This window comes from Bubalus bubalis, chromosome 2 (assembly GCF_019923935.1).
Source record: "Bubalus bubalis isolate 160015118507 breed Murrah chromosome 2, NDDB_SH_1, whole genome shotgun sequence".
Lineage (NCBI taxonomy): Eukaryota > Metazoa > Chordata > Mammalia > Artiodactyla > Bovidae > Bubalus > Bubalus bubalis.
The window spans coordinates 148,693,032-148,717,317 of NC_059158.1; the positions used below are offsets into that span (position 1 = coordinate 148,693,032).

General features: G+C 42.8%; 1 protein-coding gene across 3 annotated transcripts; it reads right to left on the reverse strand.

Moving 5' to 3' along the window:
- Positions 1-252: 252 nt before the first annotated feature.
- On the reverse strand, positions 253-21,451 carry IDH1 (isocitrate dehydrogenase (NADP(+)) 1). 3 transcript variants are annotated; one of them, XM_006044596.3, is made up of 10 exons: positions 21,288-21,450; positions 20,263-20,318; positions 17,225-17,364; positions 12,510-12,801; positions 9,765-9,870; positions 8,352-8,529; positions 6,918-7,069; positions 3,743-3,883; positions 2,617-2,779; positions 253-1,202 (listed from the first exon to the last, which is right to left on the reverse strand). In XM_006044596.3, exons 3-10 carry the CDS (start codon positions 17,344-17,346, stop codon positions 1,112-1,114), a joined length of 1,245 nt encoding a protein of 414 aa, XP_006044658.1. In that variant the 5' UTR covers positions 17,347-17,364; positions 20,263-20,318; positions 21,288-21,450; the 3' UTR covers positions 253-1,111. The 3 variants fall into 3 exon arrangements, with proteins under 3 accessions (XP_006044658.1, XP_025133912.1, XP_006044659.1); XM_025278127.2 differs by lacking the exon at positions 21,288-21,450 and adding an exon at positions 20,973-21,124; XM_006044597.3 differs by lacking the exon at positions 20,263-20,318 and having other exon boundaries at positions 21,288-21,451.
- Positions 21,452-24,286: the final 2,835 nt, after the last annotated feature.

Sequence of the window (24,286 nt, forward strand, 5' to 3'; positions counted from 1 at the left end):
ACTAAACTCCTCAGCATACACACAGACTCAATTCCCTAATATTCCCTATTGTTCCCTTTTTGTTCGATCTTTGGTGTTCTTTCCCTCTCTCTGTAGAATCCACATCTTACTATCTGTTTACCTAACCATTTCCCCCCACAGTAAACTCCTTGAGGGCAGAGACTTTTTTTAAAACCAAATTCCTATGGCTAGGATCTAGCAGGGTTCTGGGTACCTACAATACAGTCGATAAATAAAAACTCAGGAGACTAGTTCATTAGCAGTGAATTTTAATTAAAATCGATAGTTTAGATGAAGAACAGGACTAGAATAGTGTTTACAATCAACTTCTGAAAAATCACATTTATATAAAGGAAATAAAAGAGGCCAGCAGAGGTCCAAAAAAAAGGTGCAGCTTGTATTATTGCACTTGGATGAAACATGCTGTTCAAGGTTGCAAAATACTTAGGCCACACAAGGCCAGGAGGAGGAGACAAACACAGAGGACAACCCCCACCCCACCACCATCCAGGTAGTATTTCTTCTGGATTCTCCAGGGAGCTCAAAAATATTTAGTATTTTTAAAAGATTCAACTAGAGCTCTTAACAAAGATGAGTCTTCAACACGTTTTAGTTACGGCCATGCTCTTCATTTCAAATCATATGCAAGTCTAACATGCAGCTTCTACTGCAGATAATGAGATATCTGTTACATTAGAATGATCCATGGCCCCAGGCCATGGAAAGCGGGAAAAGGAATGAATCTCTACTTTATACAATTTCAGGGAATAATACCATGGCTATAGTTTATCCTTTTGAGCACTGTTCATTTTGGTCATTGATCTCAGCACATGAGAAAAAGTGACAGTGAGTACAAGTGGACATTAAAAATAATTCCTAGGCTATTAGTAGAAAATAAAATTTAAAAAAAAGTCCCCGGCCACGTTCACAAAGGTGGCATAACTGTATGCATAAGAAAAAGGCTGTAAACTTATAGAAAAGATAAACTCTGGCTTCTAAACAAATTACAAAATTGATTTTGCCTTTACCCTTGAGAGTTATAGAGAAAAATGTAAACCAGTAGACCCTAGTTACCAGAAAAAAAAATATCCTCCAAAGACAAGAAATGACCTTAAAGTTTGGCCTGGGCTAGTTTTAACTGTAGGTTCTCTCCGAGTTTATCCATGAACTCAAATGTATTCAAGTAGTCAGAACGTTGCACGCTAATAGAGGAAGGAAAAAAGAAGGAAATTTAGTTTGTCTTGATCTGGTAGCAGGTAGAGGAAAAGTCTGGAACATGCTACTTAAAGTAGCATTCTATTTATTTCTAGAAGAAAAGTGATTAATGTTAACAAGCTACAAGTTTATGGCCGATGACTGCATTTACTGTTCAAGGGGCTGACCCAGGCTACAGGCAGTCTGAGTGGAGCCAGGCCACACACACACACTCCCAGGGGTTCCTGGTCTTATAGCTTTAACAGTAAAACTGCCCCAGAGCTTCATTCAGACTAATGCCTGGGAGACTGAAATCATTCTATTTATTTCTCATTCTTCATTAAAATAACAGAACATATCCAGGTACAGTCATCTTTTTACTTATATCCCTACAAATTTTCACATGTCCTCAAACAAATAAACAAACAAAAAACCACTCTGGTGCTCTTATATTTACCTTTGTCTTTCTTAAAAAACAAAAGACAATGGACTGGCTCTCATAATCCTGATGACAGGTGCCTATCCAAGTAGGCTTAAAAGTAACACACTGATGGGAACATTTCAGACATTGCATTCTTGCTGAAAATTTAAAATAAGAAAGATGTAGTAATGGAGTATATCCCCATGATTGATGTATACTGACCCTAACAGAGATCTCTGAGGACCCACGAATGAGACATGGGATTGGTGTTAGATTTTAGTATCACTTCTTTTTTTAAAAATTTATTTTTTAATTGAAGGATAATTGCTTTACAGAATTTTATTGTTTTTTTAGTATCGTTTCTTGACATGAGCCATAGTAGCCAGCTTTGATTGAGGGAGGAAATCCCTGAATAGCAGCTAATTCAGCTGGGATACAGGCTTCCATGTTCTCAAAAAAGTCCTGGGCAAAACAATTATCTGACGGCCGGCTACAGATACTTAAGGGACTATACGCAACTGGACAACTTGTACCTGTGCTGCTTACTTTTCTTACTAAATTGAAGATAAAGAGGTGGAATAAAACAGGCTTGGAGGTCCCTTTGTTTCAAAATGTCTGTACTTTTGTTAAATTAAGCAGAACCTTGCCACCCAGTTGACTGCCAACTAGATCAGGGGTGAGCACACTACAGCTTGACTCATGAACTCAGTCCAGGCTGCAGCCTGGTTCTGTACACAGGGTTTGATTGGAACACTGCCACTCCCCTTAGTTCTTGTATCACCACTGACTGCTTTCCTGCCGTGGAGGCAAAGTTCAATACTTGCCATATGTTCCGTAAAGCCTGAAATGTTTATTATCTGACAGTTTACAGATAATGTCTCCTGACTCTTGAACCAGATGACAAATCATAATTCATGTAACTCCAGAAACCACTTGATGTTTTGAGCCCAGTGAGGATAAATGGTAATTTGACCACAGAGCTTACAGCATCTTATACTTACTTGGGTAAACCTTTAATACATGCAGCTAAGTCCTTGGTCATGAAGCCAGCCTCAATGGTCTCAATACAGACTTCTTCCAAAGCCTTTGCAAAAAAGCTGAGCTCTTTATTGTTATCAAGCTTAGCTCTGTGGGCTAAGCCTCTGGTCCAGGCAAAAATGGAAGCTGAAAGACAGGGGGAATAAAAAAAAAACCACAATTCAATCATGCTGATTAGAAATATTCCCAAGTCTTTGTTTGACAAAATAGAATATTTCTTTTGTTTAGGTGACTGATTTCATTGGATGCTATTCACATGAGCTGTAAGTTTCAGGAAATATTTTATCCAATAGAAACTTAAAAAAAAACCCTGCATTTTTGTAGAGGAAATGTTTTGGATTTTGTAGCTTTAAGAAAGCATATAGTCATGGTAGGGAACTTACTAATTTGGAATAGGTCACAACCTCTTTTATCTCATCTGTACTGGTCTCTTTTTCCAGGCTGTAATCTGTTTTTAAAGTACTGTCCTTGAGGACTTCCCTGGTGGTCCGGTGGTTAAGAATCCACCTGCCAATGCAGGGGATGTGGGTTCAATCCCTGGTCTGGGAGAATTTCACATGACATGGACACCTAAGCCTGTGTGCCACAACTACTGAGCCCATGCTCCAGAGCTCGTGCTCTGAAGCAAGAGGAGCCGCTACAATGAGAAGCCCACTGCTGCAACTAGAGAGTAGCCCCTACCTCTGCTACTAAAGAAAGACTGTGCACAGCACAAAGACCCAGCACAGCCAAAAATAAAAAATATTAATTAAAAAAAGTATTGTCCTTGAAATTTAGTTAGGGGTCTGTCAATGTGGCTTTAGATTCTCAGCCACATGTGATGTTTCACTGCAGCAAAAGAAAAGGAAAAGGAAAATGCTTGTTGATAACATTCTTCTCTGTAATATATATTCTCCCACAAAATGGAAAAGCATATATTGTGTATATTTTAAGAAACATATTAAAGCAGTTCTTATTGATAGGACAAATCAGCTGTTAGGTGATGGTTTTATACACAAAGCATTGGGCAGCCAAAGGAACACATGTTGGAGTCCCTTTGGAGATTTCTATTCTGGTTGGAAATCAATGCAGCAGCCAACACTATCTTACCAATGGGATTGGTGGATGTCTCCTGTCCTTTCTGGTACATTCGGTAGTGACGGGTTACAGTCCCGTGGGCAGCCTCTGCTTCTACTGTCTTGCCATCTGGACAAACCAGCACACTGGTCATCATGCCGAGAGAGCCATAACCTATGAGTGGCAGAACATGAAGGATGGGATTCAAGTGTAGGAAGAGCACTGGGTCTCCCAGAGAGGAAAGAAAAGGACTTCATCTTGACAGGACTCAGTGGACAAAATAAACATGGGTGCATGGAGTCATCACTCTTCTGCCTTTCAGAAAAGGCTGTGTTTTTCCTCACTTATTTACTTCAGAGGCACCTGCTCATGGTCTGACTGCCTGTATTCCACCCTAGTTCCATGACTTCCTAGCTACTGTGGCTCAGTTTCCTTACCTGTAAAATGGGTATAGCAGGGCTTCCCTGGTGGTACAGTGGATAAGAATCCACCTGCCAGTGTAAGAGAAGCAGGTTCAATCCCTGGCCCGGGAAGATCCCACGTGCTGAGGAGTAATTAAGTTCAAGTGTGCCAACTACTGAAGCCTGCACGCCCTAGAGCCTGTGCTCTGCAGCAACACAAGCCACCAGTGATAAGCCTCCACTCTCCACAACTAGACAAAGCCTGCGTGCAGCAATGAAGACCCAGCGTGGCCAAAAATAAAAATACATAAACAAATCTTTAAAAAAGGAGGGGGGGAGAATAGTAAAAACACCTACTTCATAGGGCTGTTGTGAGCATTAGATGTATATGCATATATTCATGACTATATATGAAAAGAAAACACATTCTTATTCCTTAGAATACTACCCTCCAGAGAATAAGAGTTCAGTATATTACTGTTATGCTCTTGTGCAGGTGCTCTGCAATTCTGGGAAAATAAAGATTCAGGAGCTGTTTCCAGCCACCAAGCTGCTCATAGGCTCACGCGGGACTGGGAAGAGAAAGCTGGTTCAAAGCAGACTAGGATGGATCCGAGCACATCCTACTCGCCCCTGCTCTCCTTTACAGCCTCACCAGACGATTCTGTTCTGTGGTTTTCTAGTCAGAGAACCGAATACCAACTTTTAAGTCCATGTGATTGACTTTCCTTCTTTTACTCATTTTTTCTTACATTCGGATTCAAAGACCACTTTTTGCCATTTTTGCTACCTCCCATAGTACCTGTGGAGTTAACAATGCAAATTAATAATAGGCTGCTACCTTTTTTTTTTTTTTGGTTTGAAAGTAAGGAAAAAAATCTTTATAAACTCTTTGAGTACAATTAGCAATTTCTGTACCGAATTAGCAGCTCCTTTCCTATGACTATAGGAAAGCTGTCTCTATAGGAGGTTTTCTGAGAGACTGTATTCTTGTATTTAAGGGCTTCCCTGGTGGTGCAGAGGTTAAAGTGTCTGCCTGCAATGTGGGAGACCTAGGTTCGATCCCTGGGTCGGGAAGATCCCCTGGAGAAGGAAATGGCAACCCACTCCAGTATTCTTGCCTGGAGAATCCCATGGACGGAGGAGTTTGGTGGGCTACAGGTCACGGGTCGCAAAGAGTCGGACACGACTGAGCAATTTCACTTTCATTTTCACTTTTCCTATCACTATGTTGGTATGAGGCTTCAGTAGAGGCTCAAATATTCACTGACTGGAGATGTCTGGGGCCATAACCATGGTGATAGTCTATCTATTTATCCATGAGACACTAGTTGGTACCACTGTCAAAACTGAGGACAGAAATAAAATGTTTGGTTTGAGTCCAAAGTAGTTCATGCCTCTAGAAAAGAATGCATGTGAGGAAGCTCTGCTGCCTTTTAATCTGCTATGCTGAGGTCACCTTTATCTGCAGGCACTGCCCAGACACAGAGTCTTGGTTCCAGGTATCTTATCAGTGCACGGCTGGACATGCACTGCAGCATTCTTGCTCTGAAGTCCTTTGAACCTCCACAGCTTGACAATAACATTTGCAATATCCCTCCAGATACCCTGTAATTGCCATGAGGACATTTAGAAACCATGAGATGATCTGGTCCCATTCTAAGAACTTTGCTGTCCTTGATTTGTGATAATTCCATCACAAAGATAACTCCTTTCTCTGCTGCACTCAAACAACTGTGATGACTTCCCAGGTGGCACCAGTGATAAAGAATGCGCCTGCCAGTGCAGGAGACATAAGAGGTGTGGGTTGGATCCCTGGCTCAGGACAATCCCCTGGAGGAGGGCATGGCAACCCACTCCAGTATTCTTGCCTGGAGAATCCTATGGACAGAGCAGCTTGGCAGGTTATGGTCCATAGGGTCTCAGGGTCGGACATGACTGACGACAGCACACAGCACGCAAGAGAAACAGAAGGAGGGTAAAGAAAGACCTGGGTAACTCATTTATCTGACATCAAAGTTATCTTTAACCAGGCAGATCTACTGATTTTCAAACTGATAGCAATGATTAACTTTTCACAAGAGAAAGCAAAAGTAGTACTTCCTGGGGAAAAGCAAATGCGACTGAAGTGAACACAAACATTCATTAGGGAAATTCAGTGCACACCACTTCATGGACAGCTTAGCACTGAGGAAGGCAGGGAAGAGAGAGCTTTTGCTCCTCTGGTCCTTATCTCCAGCATGAAGCTCCTCGTTTCTGGAATTTCTGCTTCTTTGCTGGATTTCATGTGTTTAGAGCTAAGCAGTAAACACATGTGTTTTACGTGGTATGGAACAGCTGTCAAGGCTGGCAAAAGGGACGTAATTTGTACCAGTCATGGGATGAACAGGCTCTTGGGAGGGAGGCCCCTTGGTTATGAGATAACCCTGGCCCCTTCTCTCCCGAGTCCCCTAGTGTTTTACATTCTTATTGGAAGGTAGGGAAAAACAGTGATTTTCAGATTAGGTGATTGGGCTGCCCATTGGAGGCAGTGAAACTCAAAAGAGGGAAAAGGGTTGAGACATAAACTGTGTTAACATCTAAGGCTGGAGATTCAACCCTACTGAGTCACTTCCTGGGCACCCCTGAGAGAAGTCGCTTACCCAGTCTGAGCTTACTTTCCTCATCAGTCAGCTGAGAAGATGGACCTGAATGTCTCACCATTTCATGAGCTTTACCAAGGGCTACAGAATCCCTCTTCCCACACCTAGGCACCACCTGTTGGCCGCAGGCCAAGCCTCACCTCCACTTGTCCTCCAGCTCCTTACCTTGGGCCACGGAGTCTGACTGCACGTCCCCATCATAGTTCTTACAGGCCCAAATGAAGCCCCCCTCCGATTTCATAGCTTGGGCCACCATGTCATCAATAAGCCTGTGCTCATACCAGATATTCTGAGCTTCAAACTCAGATTTGTACTGCCTGAGAAACGAGAAAGAGAAGAGAACAATAGACAAAGGAAATTGGTTTTGCTGGGATACCATGTGCCTCTCTGAAAGGCTGGAGGTGGGGCTGGAAGCAGCATGTTTTAGTAGAAGCAACACAAATTTGGGGATCTGACAGACATGGGCTGAAATCCCTGCCCACTCATTTTCTAGCTATGAAACTCCCATTTTCCCATGTGTAAGGGTGATTTCATCCACTTGGCAGAGATGTGAGAATTAGGCAAGACGACAGTGTTCCAAGTATTAATACTACTTTTACAGTTTTCAATATACTACTCACCAGTTTCTTGGGATTGAGCTTGCCTTAAGGATATATATTAAAAAAGAATATAAGCAGGTAGAGAAAGACTATTTTACTGCCCAGTATCATTCAGGAAATCTGGACAGCTTCCAAGTTTGATATAGATATGGAATGGAAGGAGGTATTAAAATGTCTTGGGAAGGATACCTAAAATCCCAGCCCTGGTCTGAATGCTTATATCTAAAGGGAGGAATGCCATCTTAGAAGTTAACAAGTCCTCAAGTACTGTTGAATCTAAAATGATTATAAATGTAGATTTAAGTTCAAACAACTCCATTAAAGCAAAGTTTTCTTTATTTTCTTTATTTAAATTATTGGCTGTGCCCCACAGCTTGCAAGATCTTAGTTTCCTGACCAGGGATTGAACCCACACCTTTCTCAGTGAAAGTGTGGAGTCCTAACCACTGGACTGCCAGGGAATTCCCAAAAGGAGAGTTTTAAATCATAACAGTGGGCTTCAGAAAGAATGGAAATGGGGTCTTCCCTGGTGGTCCAGTGGCTAAGACTCTGAGATCCCAGTGCAGGGGCCCCAGGTTTGATCCTTGGTTGGGGAATTAGATTCCTCTTGCTGCAACTAAAGATCCTGCGTGAGCAACTAAGATCTGGTGAAATAAATAAATATTACGAAGAAAGAAAATGGAATAGGCCCAATTCAGAAACCTACACACGTGGAAAATCAGAACTTTCTATCACTAACAGGGTACATTTACTCATACATTAAATAATCCTGGCTCTGAAACAAATGTGGGACCTTTATCTGAGAACACATTCCCCTTCTAAAAGCAACTCAAGAGTTTTGTTTCAACCCTTGTTAAATCTCAGTTCTGTCCTTATCTTAATGAGATAGTAATGGTTTTCACTCAATTTGTCCCAGAATCAAAGGGATAAGCATACAAATTCTATACTATAAATGCCACCATTTGTGACCAAAAAAAAGGAAAAAAAGAACTGTAGTTACTTGTCATATATCTCCTGAAAGATGTCTTTAAAACGTCCATCGTATTTCTTCAGAATAGTGTTTTTGGTGCTCAGATACAAAGGCCAATTCTTAGACAAAGCCATCTGGAAAGAACTGTGTGCAAAATCTTCGATTGACTTATCTTGATTGTACATCCCCATGGCAACACCACCACTCTCTGTGAGGGGAAAACAAGAAAAAAAAAGAAAGGTAAATAGGGTACAGCTGTAGCAAGTCTAAATCCACCCCCACCACCAAAATAGCCCACTTCCAGTTCTCATGTCTGAGTTCAGGCTTCCAATTTCAGTATTCCATGCGTTTCTGAGACACATAATTGGAGGAAAGACAATTCTAGGTAAGGACATTCTAACTTGTTTTGAAAGGCCAGTACCCATGAGAAAAACATGGTCTTTTGGATCCTGAAATACCAAGAACTGATATGAACCAGAAACACACTGAAGAAGGGGTAAATAATTTTTAAATTATTTTCACACTTTAAAAAATTTCAAGCATGTTTTTTAAGGTTTAAGTGTGCACTCAATCTTCAGTCACTAAGAATACATTTCAAACACAGAATGAAAATTCTTGTAATTTCCTTGAGAATACTGAAAGTTGGTTCTGCTTTGGCAGAAATAATCATGCGCCATGTAATCACTGGTGTTTCACAACTCTTACTGTTTGAACTCTGTTATTACTGAAAACTAGAACTTGAATCCATGCTACTGCCCAGGGCCAGTTTGGGAATAAGGATGAGAGAGGTGCGGAAACTGGCAGAACTAGATTCCTTTAAAATGATATGACTTAGAGGACTCAAGAAGAACAACAGCTAGGTAAATTTTGAGATTTTGTTTGTGTGAGTTCTTTTAACAAGCTTAACAATGGGGAAAGTCCTCTGTTCTTTCAACAACTTTTGGCTGGGATTTGCCATATTGAACCTTAGAAACAGCAAAATCGAGGGAAGAGAAGAAGCAAACAAAACAAAACAAAACAAAACCCAAACAGTCCACTTTTACAAAATAAACACTCAGAACCAGAAAAAAACTTCAGCAAATAAATAAAAGAGCCATTTTCAAACACAAACCCTACCAGAGCCAAAGCGTAGGATTATATAACAGGCAATTTGGGGCTATTAACATTTAATTGATGTAATTTGCGCATGACAGATTCCTGTCAACCTTCCCTCCCTGTTTTGAGATGCATAATTATCTATCTGTATTTTCAATTAAGTGAATTAAGTGGCTAATTTCTTTTATGCCACAGGAAGCCAATGACTTTTTTATGTTAGGTTTTGAGTCCTGCGGAAATACTATAGATTCAGGTTGCATTTTTAGGCAAACATGCAACTAACTTTAAAAAACCGGTGATAACGTTGTCTAAATGGCCTGTTAAAAAAAATGAAAAATACAAACCTACCTGTGAAGTTATGTACTAGGTATACCGTTTTGGGGGATCCATCGCTTGGTGTGTAGGATATCTCTACTTTTCCAGGCCCCGGCACAACAAAATCGGTTGCTCTATACTGTATAGGGGGGAAAAAAGAAAAGAAATAGCCAAACTGTCCTAACTAGAATTACATGAAGGGAAAAAAAACCATAGAATACAGAGCTGGAAGACACCTAGACAATAGTACAGTGTAGCCCAACTTTCTAATTGAGAGATGGAGATAAAGAGGTCCAGAGAATCCCAAAGCTAGTTAGTAGGAATACACATTAGAAATCAGTATTTATCAGGTGCCTACAACGTAAGGGGCAGTTTTCCAAGTACAAATATGAGTATGAAAGAGAGTAACAAAGTATTCCCTCTTACAAAGCCTATGACCTAACAACGTCATACAAACGTGAAGCAACATTAAGAGCTTCCAAATGTCAACAGCGGGCATAGATAAAAAATGCTACTGGAAGATGGAGGAAGAGAAATGACCATAACCTGGAGGCCAAGGAAGTCTTCTCTTGGGGGATGACAATATACTAACTGTAGCACTGAAGATGGGCTTCCTTGGTGGCTCAGACGATAAAGAATCCGCCAGCAATGTGGGAGACCTGGGTTTGATTCCTGGGTTGGGAAGATCCCCCACGAGGGCATGGCAACCCACTCCAGTATTCCTGCCTGGAGAATTCCCACAGACAGTGGAGTCTGGTGGCCTACAGTCCATGGGGCACAGAGTCGGACATGATGGAGTGATTAAGTGCAGCATGGCATTGAAGATGATGTTGAGAGTGCTAATGCCTGGTCCTCACTATGAGACACACTTTAAGTGATTAACCTGTATCCCACATTATCTCATTTGATTCTTCCATCAATCTTACAAGGGAGCAACTATGATGTAATGCAAATAACCCATTCAGGGTCTGGTCCTTGGACCTTCAGGGCTTGCTCTCTTCATGAACATTATTCTACTAAGGTCCAGCCCAGGACTTGCCCATAGAAAGCAATCATTCTGGAAGCAGCTGCAGTAGGCTGATGACCCTTAAGAAAGGGCCTTCTAAGGACAGCTACCTCTGTCACAGGTAAGGAAAAAAATCCCCAGCCCACACTAGGCATATGTCAATATTTGTTGCCTTGTACCTTCTTCAATGGCTTAGATTAGAATACTTTCAGAGTCAGGTACCAGCAGATGCCAGTCACACTTATTTATCTTTGTTTATAGCAATACTAAAGACAGCCGAAAGAAGAGCTGTCAGATAATGACAGACTAATGTCTATTCTATGCAGAACATTTCTGATATTTATGGGTAGTAATTGATTCAGATTTCTCAAAAGGTGTCAAAGTACCATAAATGCTTTCTAGATGCTTGCAATTTTCAATCTAGTAGACTTTAGTAAACAGAATGACCATTCTTCCAGTGATTGATGCCACAATAATTTTTAAAAAAGGGAAAAGGAAAAAAAGGATACAACTTAGAGCCATGTTCCCAGGACTAGTGAGTCTAGCAATCTCATCTACATTCCCTCTTCTGAGCCTCTGAGAATTATCTGTGAAGGGAATTGCCAGGATAAAGGGATATCCTGAAATATACAGTAGAACAAAGTGAACTGCCGCTCAAGGATTGACCTGGTAACCCAGCCCCCAGGAACAGAGAGTGGTCTGCTCTGCCCATACTGTTTTTAATGATGGCGACATCAAAGCCTCTGGGTGTCAGGGACAGAGACTCTTATTTTTAAGGCTCTTCTAAGACATGAGCTGCTTTCTATGAAAGTCTAAAACTTTAGTTTCAACACAGAATTTTTATTTTGTTTAGTTGGTAATGTTTCTGTTTAATTTGGCAACAAGCCTAATTGTACACTATTATAGAAACTAGACTTTTTTTATTCCCCCAAGGAGGAATGTTCTGAAGAGACTGCTTTCAACTACTGAGTTAGTTTGTCCTTTTATGCACGAAATGATCATGTTTAATATAATAATCTTTGGTAGTTCTCAATTCTGTCTGCACATTAGAATCACCTGGAGAGCTTTAAAACACCATGGAATTGAGATTTACCTAGCGTAGGGTGGGACACAGGCATTGGAATTAAAACAAAAAAAATGTTTTTTTTAAATGGCAATGCAAAACAAAACAAACACCAAAAAACCTATAAAAAGATCCTATTGTACAGCCTGGTTTGGCTGAACCACTGATTTAGTTAAACCACAGGAAATTATACGAAAATGTCTGTATCATATGGTTTAACATAATAAAAAGATAAAAAACAAAAACACGCCTATAAAAAAGTCATTTATAGTGAGATAGGTACCTGTAAGTTTATCCGAATTTACTTTTATCTAAATGTCTATGTGTGTGTGTGTGTATATACACATATATATTCATTTCTCAATTCTATACCTCATTTGTGGGCTTTCCTGGTGGCTCAGTGGTAAAGATTCTGCCTGCAGTGCAGGAAACGCGGGTTTGATCCCTGGGTCGGGAAGATCCACTGAAGAAGGGAAAGGCTACCCACTCCAGTATTCTGGCCTGGAGAATTCCATGGACAGAGGAGCCTGGAGGGCTATAGTCCACGGAGTCACAAAGAGTCAGACATGACTGAAGGGACTGAGCACATACCTCACTTAATGGAAGCAGACACCAAAAGAGAATAAAGCACATATATATCAGAACTGCTGGGCAATCAAAGGCCACAAGAAAAGAACAAGGAAAGTCAAGTCATGCCAACACGACTTACTTGATCCCCATACGCATGACGACCTATGATAATGGGTTTTACCCATCCGCTCACAAGCCGGGGTATATTTTTGCAGATAATAGCTTCCCTGAAGACAGTGCCACCCAGGATATTTCGGATGGTGCCATTTGGAGACTTCCACATTTGTTTCAGCTTGAACTCCTCCACTCTCTTCTCATCGGGGGTGATGGTGGCACACTTGACGCCAACGTTGTACTTCTTTATGGCTTCCGCAGCGTCCTTGGTGACCTGGTCATTGGTGGCATCGCGATTCTCTATGCCCAAATCGTAGCTGGGAGGGAAAGGTTGAAAGCGTAACTTTTCCAGGTGATTGAAGATACTCCCCTTCTAGGCCCATGCACCACTCTGTGCATGCCTTGCAGAAAGTGAAGGCTCCATACATACCTAAATCTGCTGAGTTTTAGCATTAGTGTACCCTCAACACAAAGATGGCTGCCAACTAAAAAAACCTCTAAGAAGGGCTGAACCACTGGGCCACACTGTGTTGGGGGAAGCAGTTGAGAAGGAAATGAAATAAAAACCAAACCACTGTACTCTTTCCTCTCAGCCTACTCTTTACCACCACTTTCTGCAGACTTTCTTCATCTGATTAGCATAAAAATCCAAACCTAAGTATTATTTTCCCCTTAGAAAATACTGTGCTCTAAAAATAAAGCAGCTGAGGACTCAAAGGATTTCTTGCAGTTTGGCACTGAAGAGGTGGGAGTTACAGCTGAGACAGTCACTGCCAAAAAATGTTAATCACTATTAAGGCCAATTAGCTGTATGTTGAACCTTTCCCTAAATCTCAGGCAAGTCTTTGTCCTGGAAACAAGCCTGAAGTTTATAGAATAAATAATGGAATCCAGCAATGACTTTATATAGCCTACTGATTTATAGCTTAAAATACACCAACACCCAGACTGCAGGTTATGCAGTGTGTGAAAGAAAGCAGGTTGTCCAGAGCAGAGAAGAAGACTGTAAAACTTTAAAGTAGGTAATAGTTTGTCAAAAGCAGGAAAAACAAAACAGTAATGTAACAGTTTATTTTGTTCTCCAAGGCTTAAAAAGTTTTCCAGTTTTTTCAGCTTTCAAAATTTGCTGAACCATCATGCCCCTCAATCTTTCGTTTCAGTTCTGGTATTTTCCTTCCTTTAGATATCTCACTACTTGTGATGGAAATGCAAAAGGGCATCCAATCTGGTGATATATTTCCAAATAAAAATAATTCCAAACTGCTTTAACCGTTCGCACCTCCTCCCTCTCCTTGAGGGTGTATTGTCAATCTGCATTAATTGTCAACCTCCAGACCTCCTTAGGCTATCCTTCCTTCTTAATCTTCTAAGGGGTCACTTTGTACACACAGCTGTGGACTGTGTGTAAATTTTCAACATGACCTATAACCCTTTGTCTCAAAAACTTACGTAACCGCTCTTTGACCCCAAGTGGGCAGAATGGTCCTCAGAGCTTTCTGAACGACTGTCTCTTGGGCTATAATACTCAAGCTGACATGAAACAATTCTCCATTTCTTTCTTAGATTGATTATTAATTTTTTTTTCATTGGCACTGACAAAGACACTCTTATCTTCTGACTTAGGAAGTACTGAATATCTATAAAAAGTCCACTCCTAACTCAAACAGCAGTAGTCAGCAATATTCACGTTCATAGGAAACATTTTTCATCAGAAGAAGCTTACAGCACATCAGTGGATTCTTTTGCTTCTAAGTGAAAAGAATGAATAAATGGTCCCAATCACTGTCTAGACAACAGAAAATAAAACAAATGAATCATTCCGCTCGCCTCAAAAAGAACCAATCATGTAATAATAATAGCAATCTTGGAACTACTTACACTTGTTTAAGTCTCCAAAAATTTTTTAGTTTTTAGCCAGTGACTCTGCCTTCTAGGTATAATGACTGTCCTTTAAAGCTCCTTATGCCTCTAGGCTAAAGAGAATCTTTGTAGCTATTATCATGGGAATTGTTCTGCAAATTCACCTATTGCCATGTACAGGAAAGTCACTCAGTTGTGCCCAACACTTTGTGACCCCATGGACTATACAGTCCATGGAATTTTCCAGGCCAGGATACTGGAGTGGATAGCCTTTCCCTTCTCCAGGGATCTTCCCAACCCAGGGATCGAACCCAGGTCTCCCACATGGCAGGCAGATTCTTTACTATCTGAGCCACAAGGGAAGCCCAAGAATACTGGAGTGGGTAGTGTATCCCATCTCCAGGGGATCTTCCCGACCCAGGAATTGAACTGGGGTCTCCTGCATTGCTTCCCTGGTGGCTCAGAGGGTAAAGTGTCTGCCTGTGATGCAGGAAACCCTGGTTCGATCCCTGGGTTGGGAAGATTCCCTGGAGAAGGAAATGGCAACCGACTCCAGTACTCTTGCCTGGAAAATCCCATGGATGGAGAAGCCTGTAGGCTACAGTCTATGGTAGGCTACAGTCTGTGGGGTTGCAAAGAGTCAGACACGACTGAGCGACTTCACTTTCATTTTCACTCCTGCATTGCAGGCAGATTCTTTACCAACTGAGCTATCAGGGGAGCCCTATTGGCATGTAAGGTGTCTGTAAAATGTTTCTTTATTCATTTGGATAATGTTTTAAAAGCTTCATTTCTTATGTGTTTATGGACCTCTGCAGGTGTTTGCTCCTTCTCAAGGTTGCAACATAGACATTATCAACAGCTTGTGAGTGAAAGTTGCTCAGTCGTGTCCAGCTCTTTGCCACCCTATGGACTCTAGTCCGCCAGGCTCCTCTGTCCATAGGATTCTCCAGGCAAGAATACTGGAGTGGGTTACCATGCCCTCCTCCAGGGGATCTTCCCAACCCAGGTCTCCCGCAATGCAGGCGGATTCTTTACCATCTGAGTCACCAGGGAAGCCCTCATTCAACAGCTTAGACACCAGAAGGCTTCCCTGGCCTTCACTGTCTCCTGGAGCTTGCTCAAACTCATGTCCATTGAGTCAGTGATGCCATCCAACCATCTCATCCTCTATTGTCCCCTTCTTCTCCTGTCCTCAATCTTTCCCAGCATCAGGGTCTTGGACACAAATGGTTTAGGGAACTTCTCCTGAAAGGTGGGGATTGTATTAGATAACTTTGAGAATTCTGTGCTATAATTGTACAAAACGCGGAAAAGACAAGGAATGAACAGGTAAAAAGGTCCACTGACTAGTTAAGTAGAGTGACAGAAAATACTTTATCCTTTCGAAAGGATAAAACTATGTTAACTACATTTTTTACTGATTTATTAGAGGATTCCCAGGCAGCGCTAGTGGTAAAGAACCCACCTGCCAATGAAGAAGACGTAAAAGACGTAGGTTCAACCCCTGGGTTGGAAGATCCTCTAGAGGAGGGCATGGGAACCCACTCCAGTATTCTGCCTGGAGAATCCCATGGACAAAGGAGCCTGGTAGGCTATAGTTCATAAGGTCGCAAAGAGTCAGACGCAACTGAGCAACCTGGCATGCAGCTCTATTCTTTTCCCCTCTGCAAATAGTACCTAGTGTTACTCTTGGCCACTGATTTATTACAAACAAAACCCTTGCAGGAAATAGAGGCTTGGAAAGACATGAGAAATCACTTTGCTGCCATCGTAATTCTTCTCTTCTGAACAATGACAAGTCCAGTATTTCTAGTATTATGTTAAAATTAAAGATTCATTTCATATATATTTGAAACCCAGTCCCCCTAAAATTGAGTTCCCTTCGGAGATTATAATTAATCTATCTAAAACTCTTTCCTCTGGTCCCCTCTGACCTCCATCCTGTATTAATTTAACACTAGTCAACCAGACTCAGGTGACTAAAACTGCTATTGTGACAACACTCTGAATGACTTTAATTGTGGTTTAGGTATCATCAGTAACAACAGAATCAAGTTGTTTCTCCAGGGACAAGATCAGTCCCCTGAGCCATGAGAATGTAAACTGGATGCAACCTGACTTCCCTGAAACTAACATTTAAGAAAAGTCACAGAAATTTCACAATTTTAAAATACCCTTAGGCCTTCCTAGAGAAGGAAATGGCAACCCACTCCAGTGTTCTTGCCTGGAGAATCCCCGGGATGGAGGAGCCTGGTGGGCTGCTGTCTGTGCGGTCGCATAGAGTCGGACACGACTGAAGCGACTCAGCAGCAGCAGCAGGCCTTCCCTGGTGGTCCAGTAGTTAGGAACCCCCCTAACAATGCAGGGAACACAGGTTTGATCCCTGGTCCAGAAGATTCCACGTGCAGCAGGGCAACTAAGCCCATGTGCCACAACTGCTGAGCCCCTGTGCCCAGACCCTGTGCTCTGCAACAAGAGAAGCCACTGCAATGAGGAGCTGCTACATCCTCACTAGAGTAGCCCCTGCTCGCCACAACTAGAGAAAGCCAGTGTGCTACAACAAAGACCCAGAGTACCCAAAAGTATAATAAATAAAAACAAAAAAACAACTCAAAGATCAAGTTGGAGTGGATCTGAGACTTGTCTCCACTCCCTTCTTGGTGCCCTGAAAATAAACCCTTACTTTGCTGCAAATGACTACTGTCAGAGCTGCTCTCTGCACAGGGGCACACCAGTTCTACGTTTTGTTTGCATATAAGCTCGCCCAAAGCTTTATTCACAAGATATAGCGGTATCTATGCAAAAAAGTGATATAGACCCCGAAATCACAGGGATTATGCTTTCTGAGTTTGCTGCTTGACAAAGTGATTCATTTACCTGTGCAGGTCCAGTTCCACGTAGGGAAAAATGAGTTTCTCTTTAATCAACTCCCAAATGATCCGTGTCATTTCATCTCCTTGCATCTCTACCACAGATCCGCCTTGGATTTTTTGAGACATTTTGATTTCAGTAAACCTCTAAGAGGAAAAAAACATAAGACACATATCTCATCATTTGTTTCATTACCGTGTAAAAGCAAAATACAATTTGATGATTACTAAAAAGAACAATTCATAATAGCATGATTGCACAGAAAGCTAATAACAATTACATTAACCATTAGAATTGAATACATTCTCTGTATAAAGCATTGTGTTACATGCCTCTTGTGTGATTTCTGAGTCAACACTCAAAACAACCCTGTAAAATGGAAATTGTATTTCCATTCTACTTTGCTAAAAGAAAGCAAGTTTTCCAAGGCCATCCGGCTAGAGCGTGGGGGAGCCGGAGCCTGTCACATGCCCTTAATAATGTAAATCACTATTCTTTATTCTTGACTGTTGGTTTGTCTTATCAAATGGGATTATTTCCAAAATATCATGTTTATTTGAACAAGTCTATCCAATGCCTCATTGTGCTAGGCCTTCAAGATGCACAGAATGATGGGCACTACTATTTCCCCTCTTTTAAGAGGCTGTTTTGGTTAAAACAACTATCCTTAACAAGATTCAACAAGTTCTAGTGACCCATTTTAAAGAAAATTTAATTAAGTCTTTTTACCAGTGAAAGATGAAGAATTCCGGGTGGAACTCTATTTTCCTAGAGATAGTAAAGGATAGTGGTGATGATACACTGAATACAAAGTGATTTCTCAATTAGAGCAATCTGTATGTATAGAGAAGGACTACTGCTCAGAACATGTCCCTGGCCTATCCTTGGTATCCCAGCTCCTGGACTATTCTTCCAGTCATTAGTGGGCAAATGCAAACTGTCAGTGGGTGGGATAGGGGATTGGAGTTGTTCCTGGAAGAAGTGTATTCCTGTGATGTGAGGGTAGCAGATACTAATCAATCTGATTCCCAGAGACAGCAGGGCTACACCCTATGGACGCGCTCAGTCACCTCCCACTCTTTGCGACCCTTTGGACTGTAGCCCCCTGGGCTCCTCTATCCATGGGATTCTCCAGGCAAGAATACTGGAATGGGTAGCCATGGCCTCCTCTGGGGGGTCTTCCTGACTCAGGGATTGTACCCGTGTTTCTTATGTCTCCTGTATTCGTGGGTTTTTTTTTTTTTACTATAAGTCCCACCTGGGAAGCCCTTTGTAAAAAGTGAAAGTGTTAGTTGCTCAGTCATGTCTGATGCTTTGGAACGCATGGACTGTAGCCCGCCAGGCTCCTTTGTCCACCAAATTCTCTAGGCAAGAATTCTGAAGTGGGTTGCCATAGGGCTTAGGCTTAAAGAAAGGCATGTTTCCTGAGAGTAAGAGGAGGCACTGAGCCTGCTAAAGGTATCTGTTCCCTTTCACAGTGCTTTAATGGAAACAATTTTTCCCCTTAGAAGATAACAACAGATTGCTTTTATTCTATTAATTTACAGTTGAGGACTGAAAGTCAGGAGAATTGACTTTAAAATATTATTAAGGAAGAGGCCTATAAACATTATCTCAAAAAGTTGAATTAAAGTTGTCTGGCCTTTATATTTTAAATTCGGTTCCTCATGACAAGCCAAGATATATTTCTAACCTGTAGGCCCATTTTCACTTCCCAATTTGCAATTCTGGGATTTTGCTTATTATATTAGTATTTAGGAGGTTCTCTAGACCATTACTGGGGGACCATCTGGAACTCAACTAGAATAAAAAAGTGAACACACTGGTGTGAATGAGTCAGCTACTTCCCATTTGTAATTTCAAGTATAATTTAAAGTACAGCTTAAAGTATATGATTTAATCATACTGATCCCACAGTCACATCTGTCCTTGTATTTAAAACAAAACAAAAAGAGGCAGCAAACTTATCTCAGTTTTGATACATTTCCAAGGCCATATTCCTATGAAGTATTATGCAAGAGTTATGACTTGGCTATTTTTCTTTAACAGCAAATACAGTTAATAAAAAGTCATACAGCAAACTTGAAATTTCAGTAATAAGTGATAATATTTTTTGGTTGAGCAAACACTTTCTGATTAATCTTTCTATATTTCATAATGCATAACTGAAACATTAAAGGTTTTCCTCACGATACTTATCCATTACATTTTTACCATCTTTTAATTTAAAAAGTGAAGCTTTATTGTAGACCCTGGGTTACTAAACTGTAGGACACTATTTTATTTCTTCTAGATTTGAATCCTATGAGGGTGGGCTTCAGATACTACCGAATTCACTTTTTACTCTAGTCCCTCAGAATTTTTGTCTCTACCCAAACCCTGATTTCAGAAGGAAGGCCTTTTCCAGCAAGCCAGTTCATTTATTGAGCAGCTGAATTCCAGTCTCCTGACACACATGTGCTGCTGCTGCTGCTGCTGCTGCTAAGTCGCTTCAGTTGTGTCGGACTCTGTGCAACCCCAAAGACAGGAGCCCACTAGGCTCCCCAGTCCCTGGGATTCTCCAGGCAAGAATACTGGAGTGGGTTGCCATTTCCCTCTCCAATGCATGAAAGTGAAGTCGCTCAGTCGTGTCCGACCCTTAGCGACCCCATGGACTGCAGCCTACCAGGCTCCTCCATCCATGGGATTTTCCAGGCAAGAGTACTGGAATGGGGTGCCACTGCCTTCTCCGGACACACATGTGCAATGCTAGAAAATAAACCTGAACTAACACAAAGTAGTTTAAGAAGAGCTGCTTCTGGGGGTGGGGCGGGGAGGGAGCTGAGTTCATGAACTACACTAATTTCTGTGCCAAAAAAAAAAAAAAAAAAGTGTCTTGCAGAGAAGACTCTAGACTGAAAGAAACAACAAAACAGTTGCAATTTATTGGTGGAAAAATTCCTGAGTCATTCCCTTACAGGGCCTCCGACCACCTCCAAGACCTCCACGACCAGTTAAACGCAGTATTGCCATATGAAAGAAGGGGAGGAATTACTTATTCTCACCTTTACAATTTCTAATCACCCCAACTCCTCTCAATCTTGCAGACTCAGCCTATCTCCTAAAACAAAAAAACAGAAGACAGAGATAAGGTACAAGGCACTCCAGAACTCTTCTCCGGAGAATTTAGCTGCTTTTTTTTTTCTTAAGCCAGGCAGCCCTATTTATCTGTTTTAAAATACAGTGCTGAGTGCACTCTAAGGGGCAAAGGGCAGTTTTAGGTCCGCATGCACCTTCCAAATAAAGTATAATAAATACCCCTTCTTGCACACGGAGGAGGGCGCGTCCGTGGGCGCGGCCGGGGTTCGTCGTCCGCTAGTCCTGAGGTTTGCATGTCCTTCGGGGACGCTGTGACCAAGCCGGCTCTTGGCCTGCATGCGTCTTTGTGGCCCTTGTGCAACCGAAGCCAGCTGGGTTCCTCATTCCATGCCCGACCCTTCCCTCCCGAGCGCCAGAACCTTTAACCCCTCTCCACCTTAACTGGAGATGCCGACGGCGACATTTCCTCCACCCCCGGCAGCCACCAGGTGGCCTAGAGACCGCCCCACGCCGCCCCCTTCAAGCTCCCCAGAAGGACGCCTCCAGCCCGCCGCACTACCAGTCCCGGCGGCCCCAGTTCCATGCACACGCCCAAGTCCTCCAACAGCCGAGGCCGCACGTCTTCTTCCCCCTAAACCCAAGACTTCGTCTTCCACGAGTCCCTGCATATTCTTACCGCCCGTTTTTTCTTCTGCTGCAGACCCGGCATTCCATACGTCACCGCATGCCACCTCCTCCTGCCCAGTTTCACCCTGCAATGCCTAACAGTGGGCCGCCTACACAACCAGGCATCTAGCACCGTCTTTCTCCCATTTCCTTCTCCCACGCCCACTATCTGGCTTTTTTTTCCCGCTGCCTTGCGACCAGGACGCGCCGCTAAATTTCCCCTAGCATACTCAAGATCTGAGCGTCCTTTTCCCCACACTACCCACTAACAGAGCGTTCTCGCAGGAGCCAGAGCCCGGGGCCGCCCCTCGAAGCCTGCGGCTACCTGCGGGGAAGGTACGTTGGCGATGACCCGGGAGCACACAGTCACTCAGTGTCCACTTTGGCAATCCCGGTTGGAGCCCAACTGTTCCGGCTTCTCACGGGGCCTCAGCAGAAACCCAGAATCTGGCCACCCAGGCAGGGCTTTTCCTCTTCCCGGCTTTTGTCCAGACCCGGGCCCGGCCCCCTCAGCCCACCTCCTGGAGCTCCGCCCCCCAGCCCCCGCCAATCGCCGCGGGCCGACCACCCGAGATGGGCGGGGCCATGGGTCGGGGCGGGTCCTTCCATTTGGGGCGAATCCATGGCCCCGCCTTCCTTGCGCTTGGATGGGGAAAGGCGGAGGCAGCTGCGCGGCTGGATTCCGCCGCCGCCCCTCTTCTGCTGAAGGACTAGCTTGCCACCTGCGGGCTGGGGTGTTGGGCGCGCCGGCGCTGGTATTCTGCATCACACGCCACGAAGGGGCGCCCCGGGCTTTGAAACAACCTAGAGTCAGGCGGAGTGAGTTTCTAGGTCTCCAATAAAGACAAACCGGAGACCGCGCGGCTTGGACCTATCCTGTTCCTGGCACACTCCGGCTGTGCCATAGACTGGAACGCACTCGGGCACAAAGAGTGTTCAGGGCAAGCGTGAAGTCACTTTGGGGGCTTCTCCGCACAGCTGGAATGCAAAGAATTGAACAGTTGCACAAGCAGGCACTCTACAGTAAATTTCACCCACGGCCGATGACTAGGTCTTCAGAGCTAATGTATGTATAATTTCAGTTTCTATTGCGTGCTATAAATAATGCAGAAGGAAATGGCAGCACACTCTAGTATTCTTGTCTGGAAAATCCTACAGAGAGCGAAGCGTGACCGGCTAGAGTCCATGAAGTCACAAGAGTCGGTGGCAACTTGGCGACTAAATAAGGAGAATTGTAAATAAATGCAGTAGTTATTTGCATTAGACAATAAGGTTAATGAAATCATCTGAGTTCCAGTGACATTCAAATAAAGATCTAAGGAGGCCTTAGAAAAGAGTGGATTAAAATAAATTCTGTCCTCTGCAGGAAATTATTTTTAGTGTATTCCTTAATTTTGAAAACATGGAGGGCCGGGGAGAAGTATTTTAGATTATGATTTGTAGGATAAGCCCATGCTTAGTCCAGGATTCAGTACCCCATATTTATTTATTCTTTTTTTTTTTAATTTTATTGAAATATGGACATCCTGGAAGGAGAAGTCAAGTGAGCCTTAGGAAGCATCACTAAGAACAAAGCTAGTGGAAGTGATGGAATTCCAGCTGAGCTGTTGTAAATCCTTAAAAATGATGCTGTTGAAGTGCTGCACTCAATATACCAGCAAATTTGGAAAACTCAACAGTGGCCACAGGACTGGAAAAGGTCAGTTTTCATTCCAGTCCCAAAGAAAGACAATGCCAAAGAATGTTCAAACTACTGCACAGTTGCACTTTTCTCACACACTAGCGAAGTAATGCTCAAAATCCTTCAAGCTAAGCTTCAACAACACAGGAACTGAGAACTTTAAGATGTGCAGACTGGATTCAGAAAAGGCAGAGGAACCAGAGATCAAATTGCCAACATCCCTTGGGTCATAGAAAAAGCAAGAGAGGAGAAGGCAATGGCACCCCACTCCAGTACTCTTGCTTGGAGAATCCCATGGATGGAGGAGCCTGGTGGGCTGCAGTCCATGGGGTCGCTAAGAGTCGGACACGACTGAACGACTTCACTTTCACTTTTCACTTTCATGCATTGGAGAAGGAAATGGCAACCCACTCCAGTGTTCTTGCCTGGAGAATCCCAGGGACGGGGGAGCCTGGTGGGCTGCTGTCTGTGGGGTCGCACAGAGTTGGACACGACTGAAGTGACTTAGCAGCAGCAGCAGCAGCTGTGGAAAGAGAACTTGGGAGCCCTCTGCTGGCTAGATCAAAGTAGCATAAACAGGGTCTGGTTTTGGACAGTGGTTGGGAACCGTTGTGAACGGCATAAAAACCAACAGAAGGTGCAGCAGGAAAATCTAGGTGATTTTCCTGCTAACAGCTGGGACTTCAGAGAGTCATGGGGTTTCACCCAGTCCTTCAAAATGACATGGTTGCATTGAGTCTTCCGGGAAATGTACTTCATTAAATAAATAGCTCATTTAAAAAAAAAGAAAAAGAAAAAGCAAGATAATTCCAAAAAAAAAAAAAAAAATCTGCGTTATTGGCTATGCCAAAGCCTTTGACTATGTGGATCACAAAAAACTGTGGAAGATTCTTCAAGAGATGGGAATACCAGACCACCTTACCTGCCTCCTGAGAAATCTGTATGCGGTCAAGAAGCAACAGTTAGAACCAGACATGGAACAACAGACTGGTTCCAAATTGGGAAAGGAGTACCTCAAGGCTGTATATTGTCACCCTGCTTATTTAACTTATATGCAGAATACATCATGCAAAATGCTTGGGCTGGATAAAGCACAAGCTGGAATCAAGATTGCCAGGAAAAATATCAGTAACCTCAGATATATAGATGACACCACCCTTATGGCAGAAAGCGAAGAAGAACTAAGGAGCCTCTTGATGAAAGTGAAAGAGGAGAGTGAAAAAGTTGGCTTGGAACTCAACATTCAAAAAATGAAAATCATGGCATCTGGTCCCATCACTTCATGGCAAATAGATGGGGAAACAATGGAAACAGTGAGAGACTTTATTTTCTTGGACTCCAAAGTCACTTCAGTTGGTGACTGCAGCCATGACATTAAAAGATGCTTGCTCCATGGAAAAAAAGCTTTGACCAACCTACACAGCATATTAAAAAGCAGAGACATTACTTTGCTGACAAATGTCCATCTAATCAAAGCTATGGTTTTTCCAGTAGTCATGTATGGATGTGAGAGCTGGACTATAAAGAAAGTTGAGGGCCGAATAATTGATGCTTTTGAACTGTGGTGTTGGAGAAGAGTCTTGACAGTCCCTTTGAACTTCTAGGAGATCAAACCAGTCCATCCTAAAGGAAATCAGCCCTGA

Excerpts from the sequence above, each read along its gene's own strand:
- IDH1 (XM_006044597.3), bottom strand. The coding sequence starts at position 17,346 with ATGTCTCAAAAAATCCAAGGCGGATCTGTGGTAGAGATGCAAGGAGAT. Across the intron at positions 8,530-9,764 it reads CCTAGTACATAACTTCACAG|AGAGTGGTGGTGTTGCCATG; the intron begins GTAGGTTTGTAT and ends TTCCCCTCACAG. Across the intron at positions 2,780-3,742 it reads GACATCCACCAATCCCATTG|CTTCCATTTTTGCCTGGACC; the intron begins GTAAGATAGTGT and ends CCTGTCTTTCAG.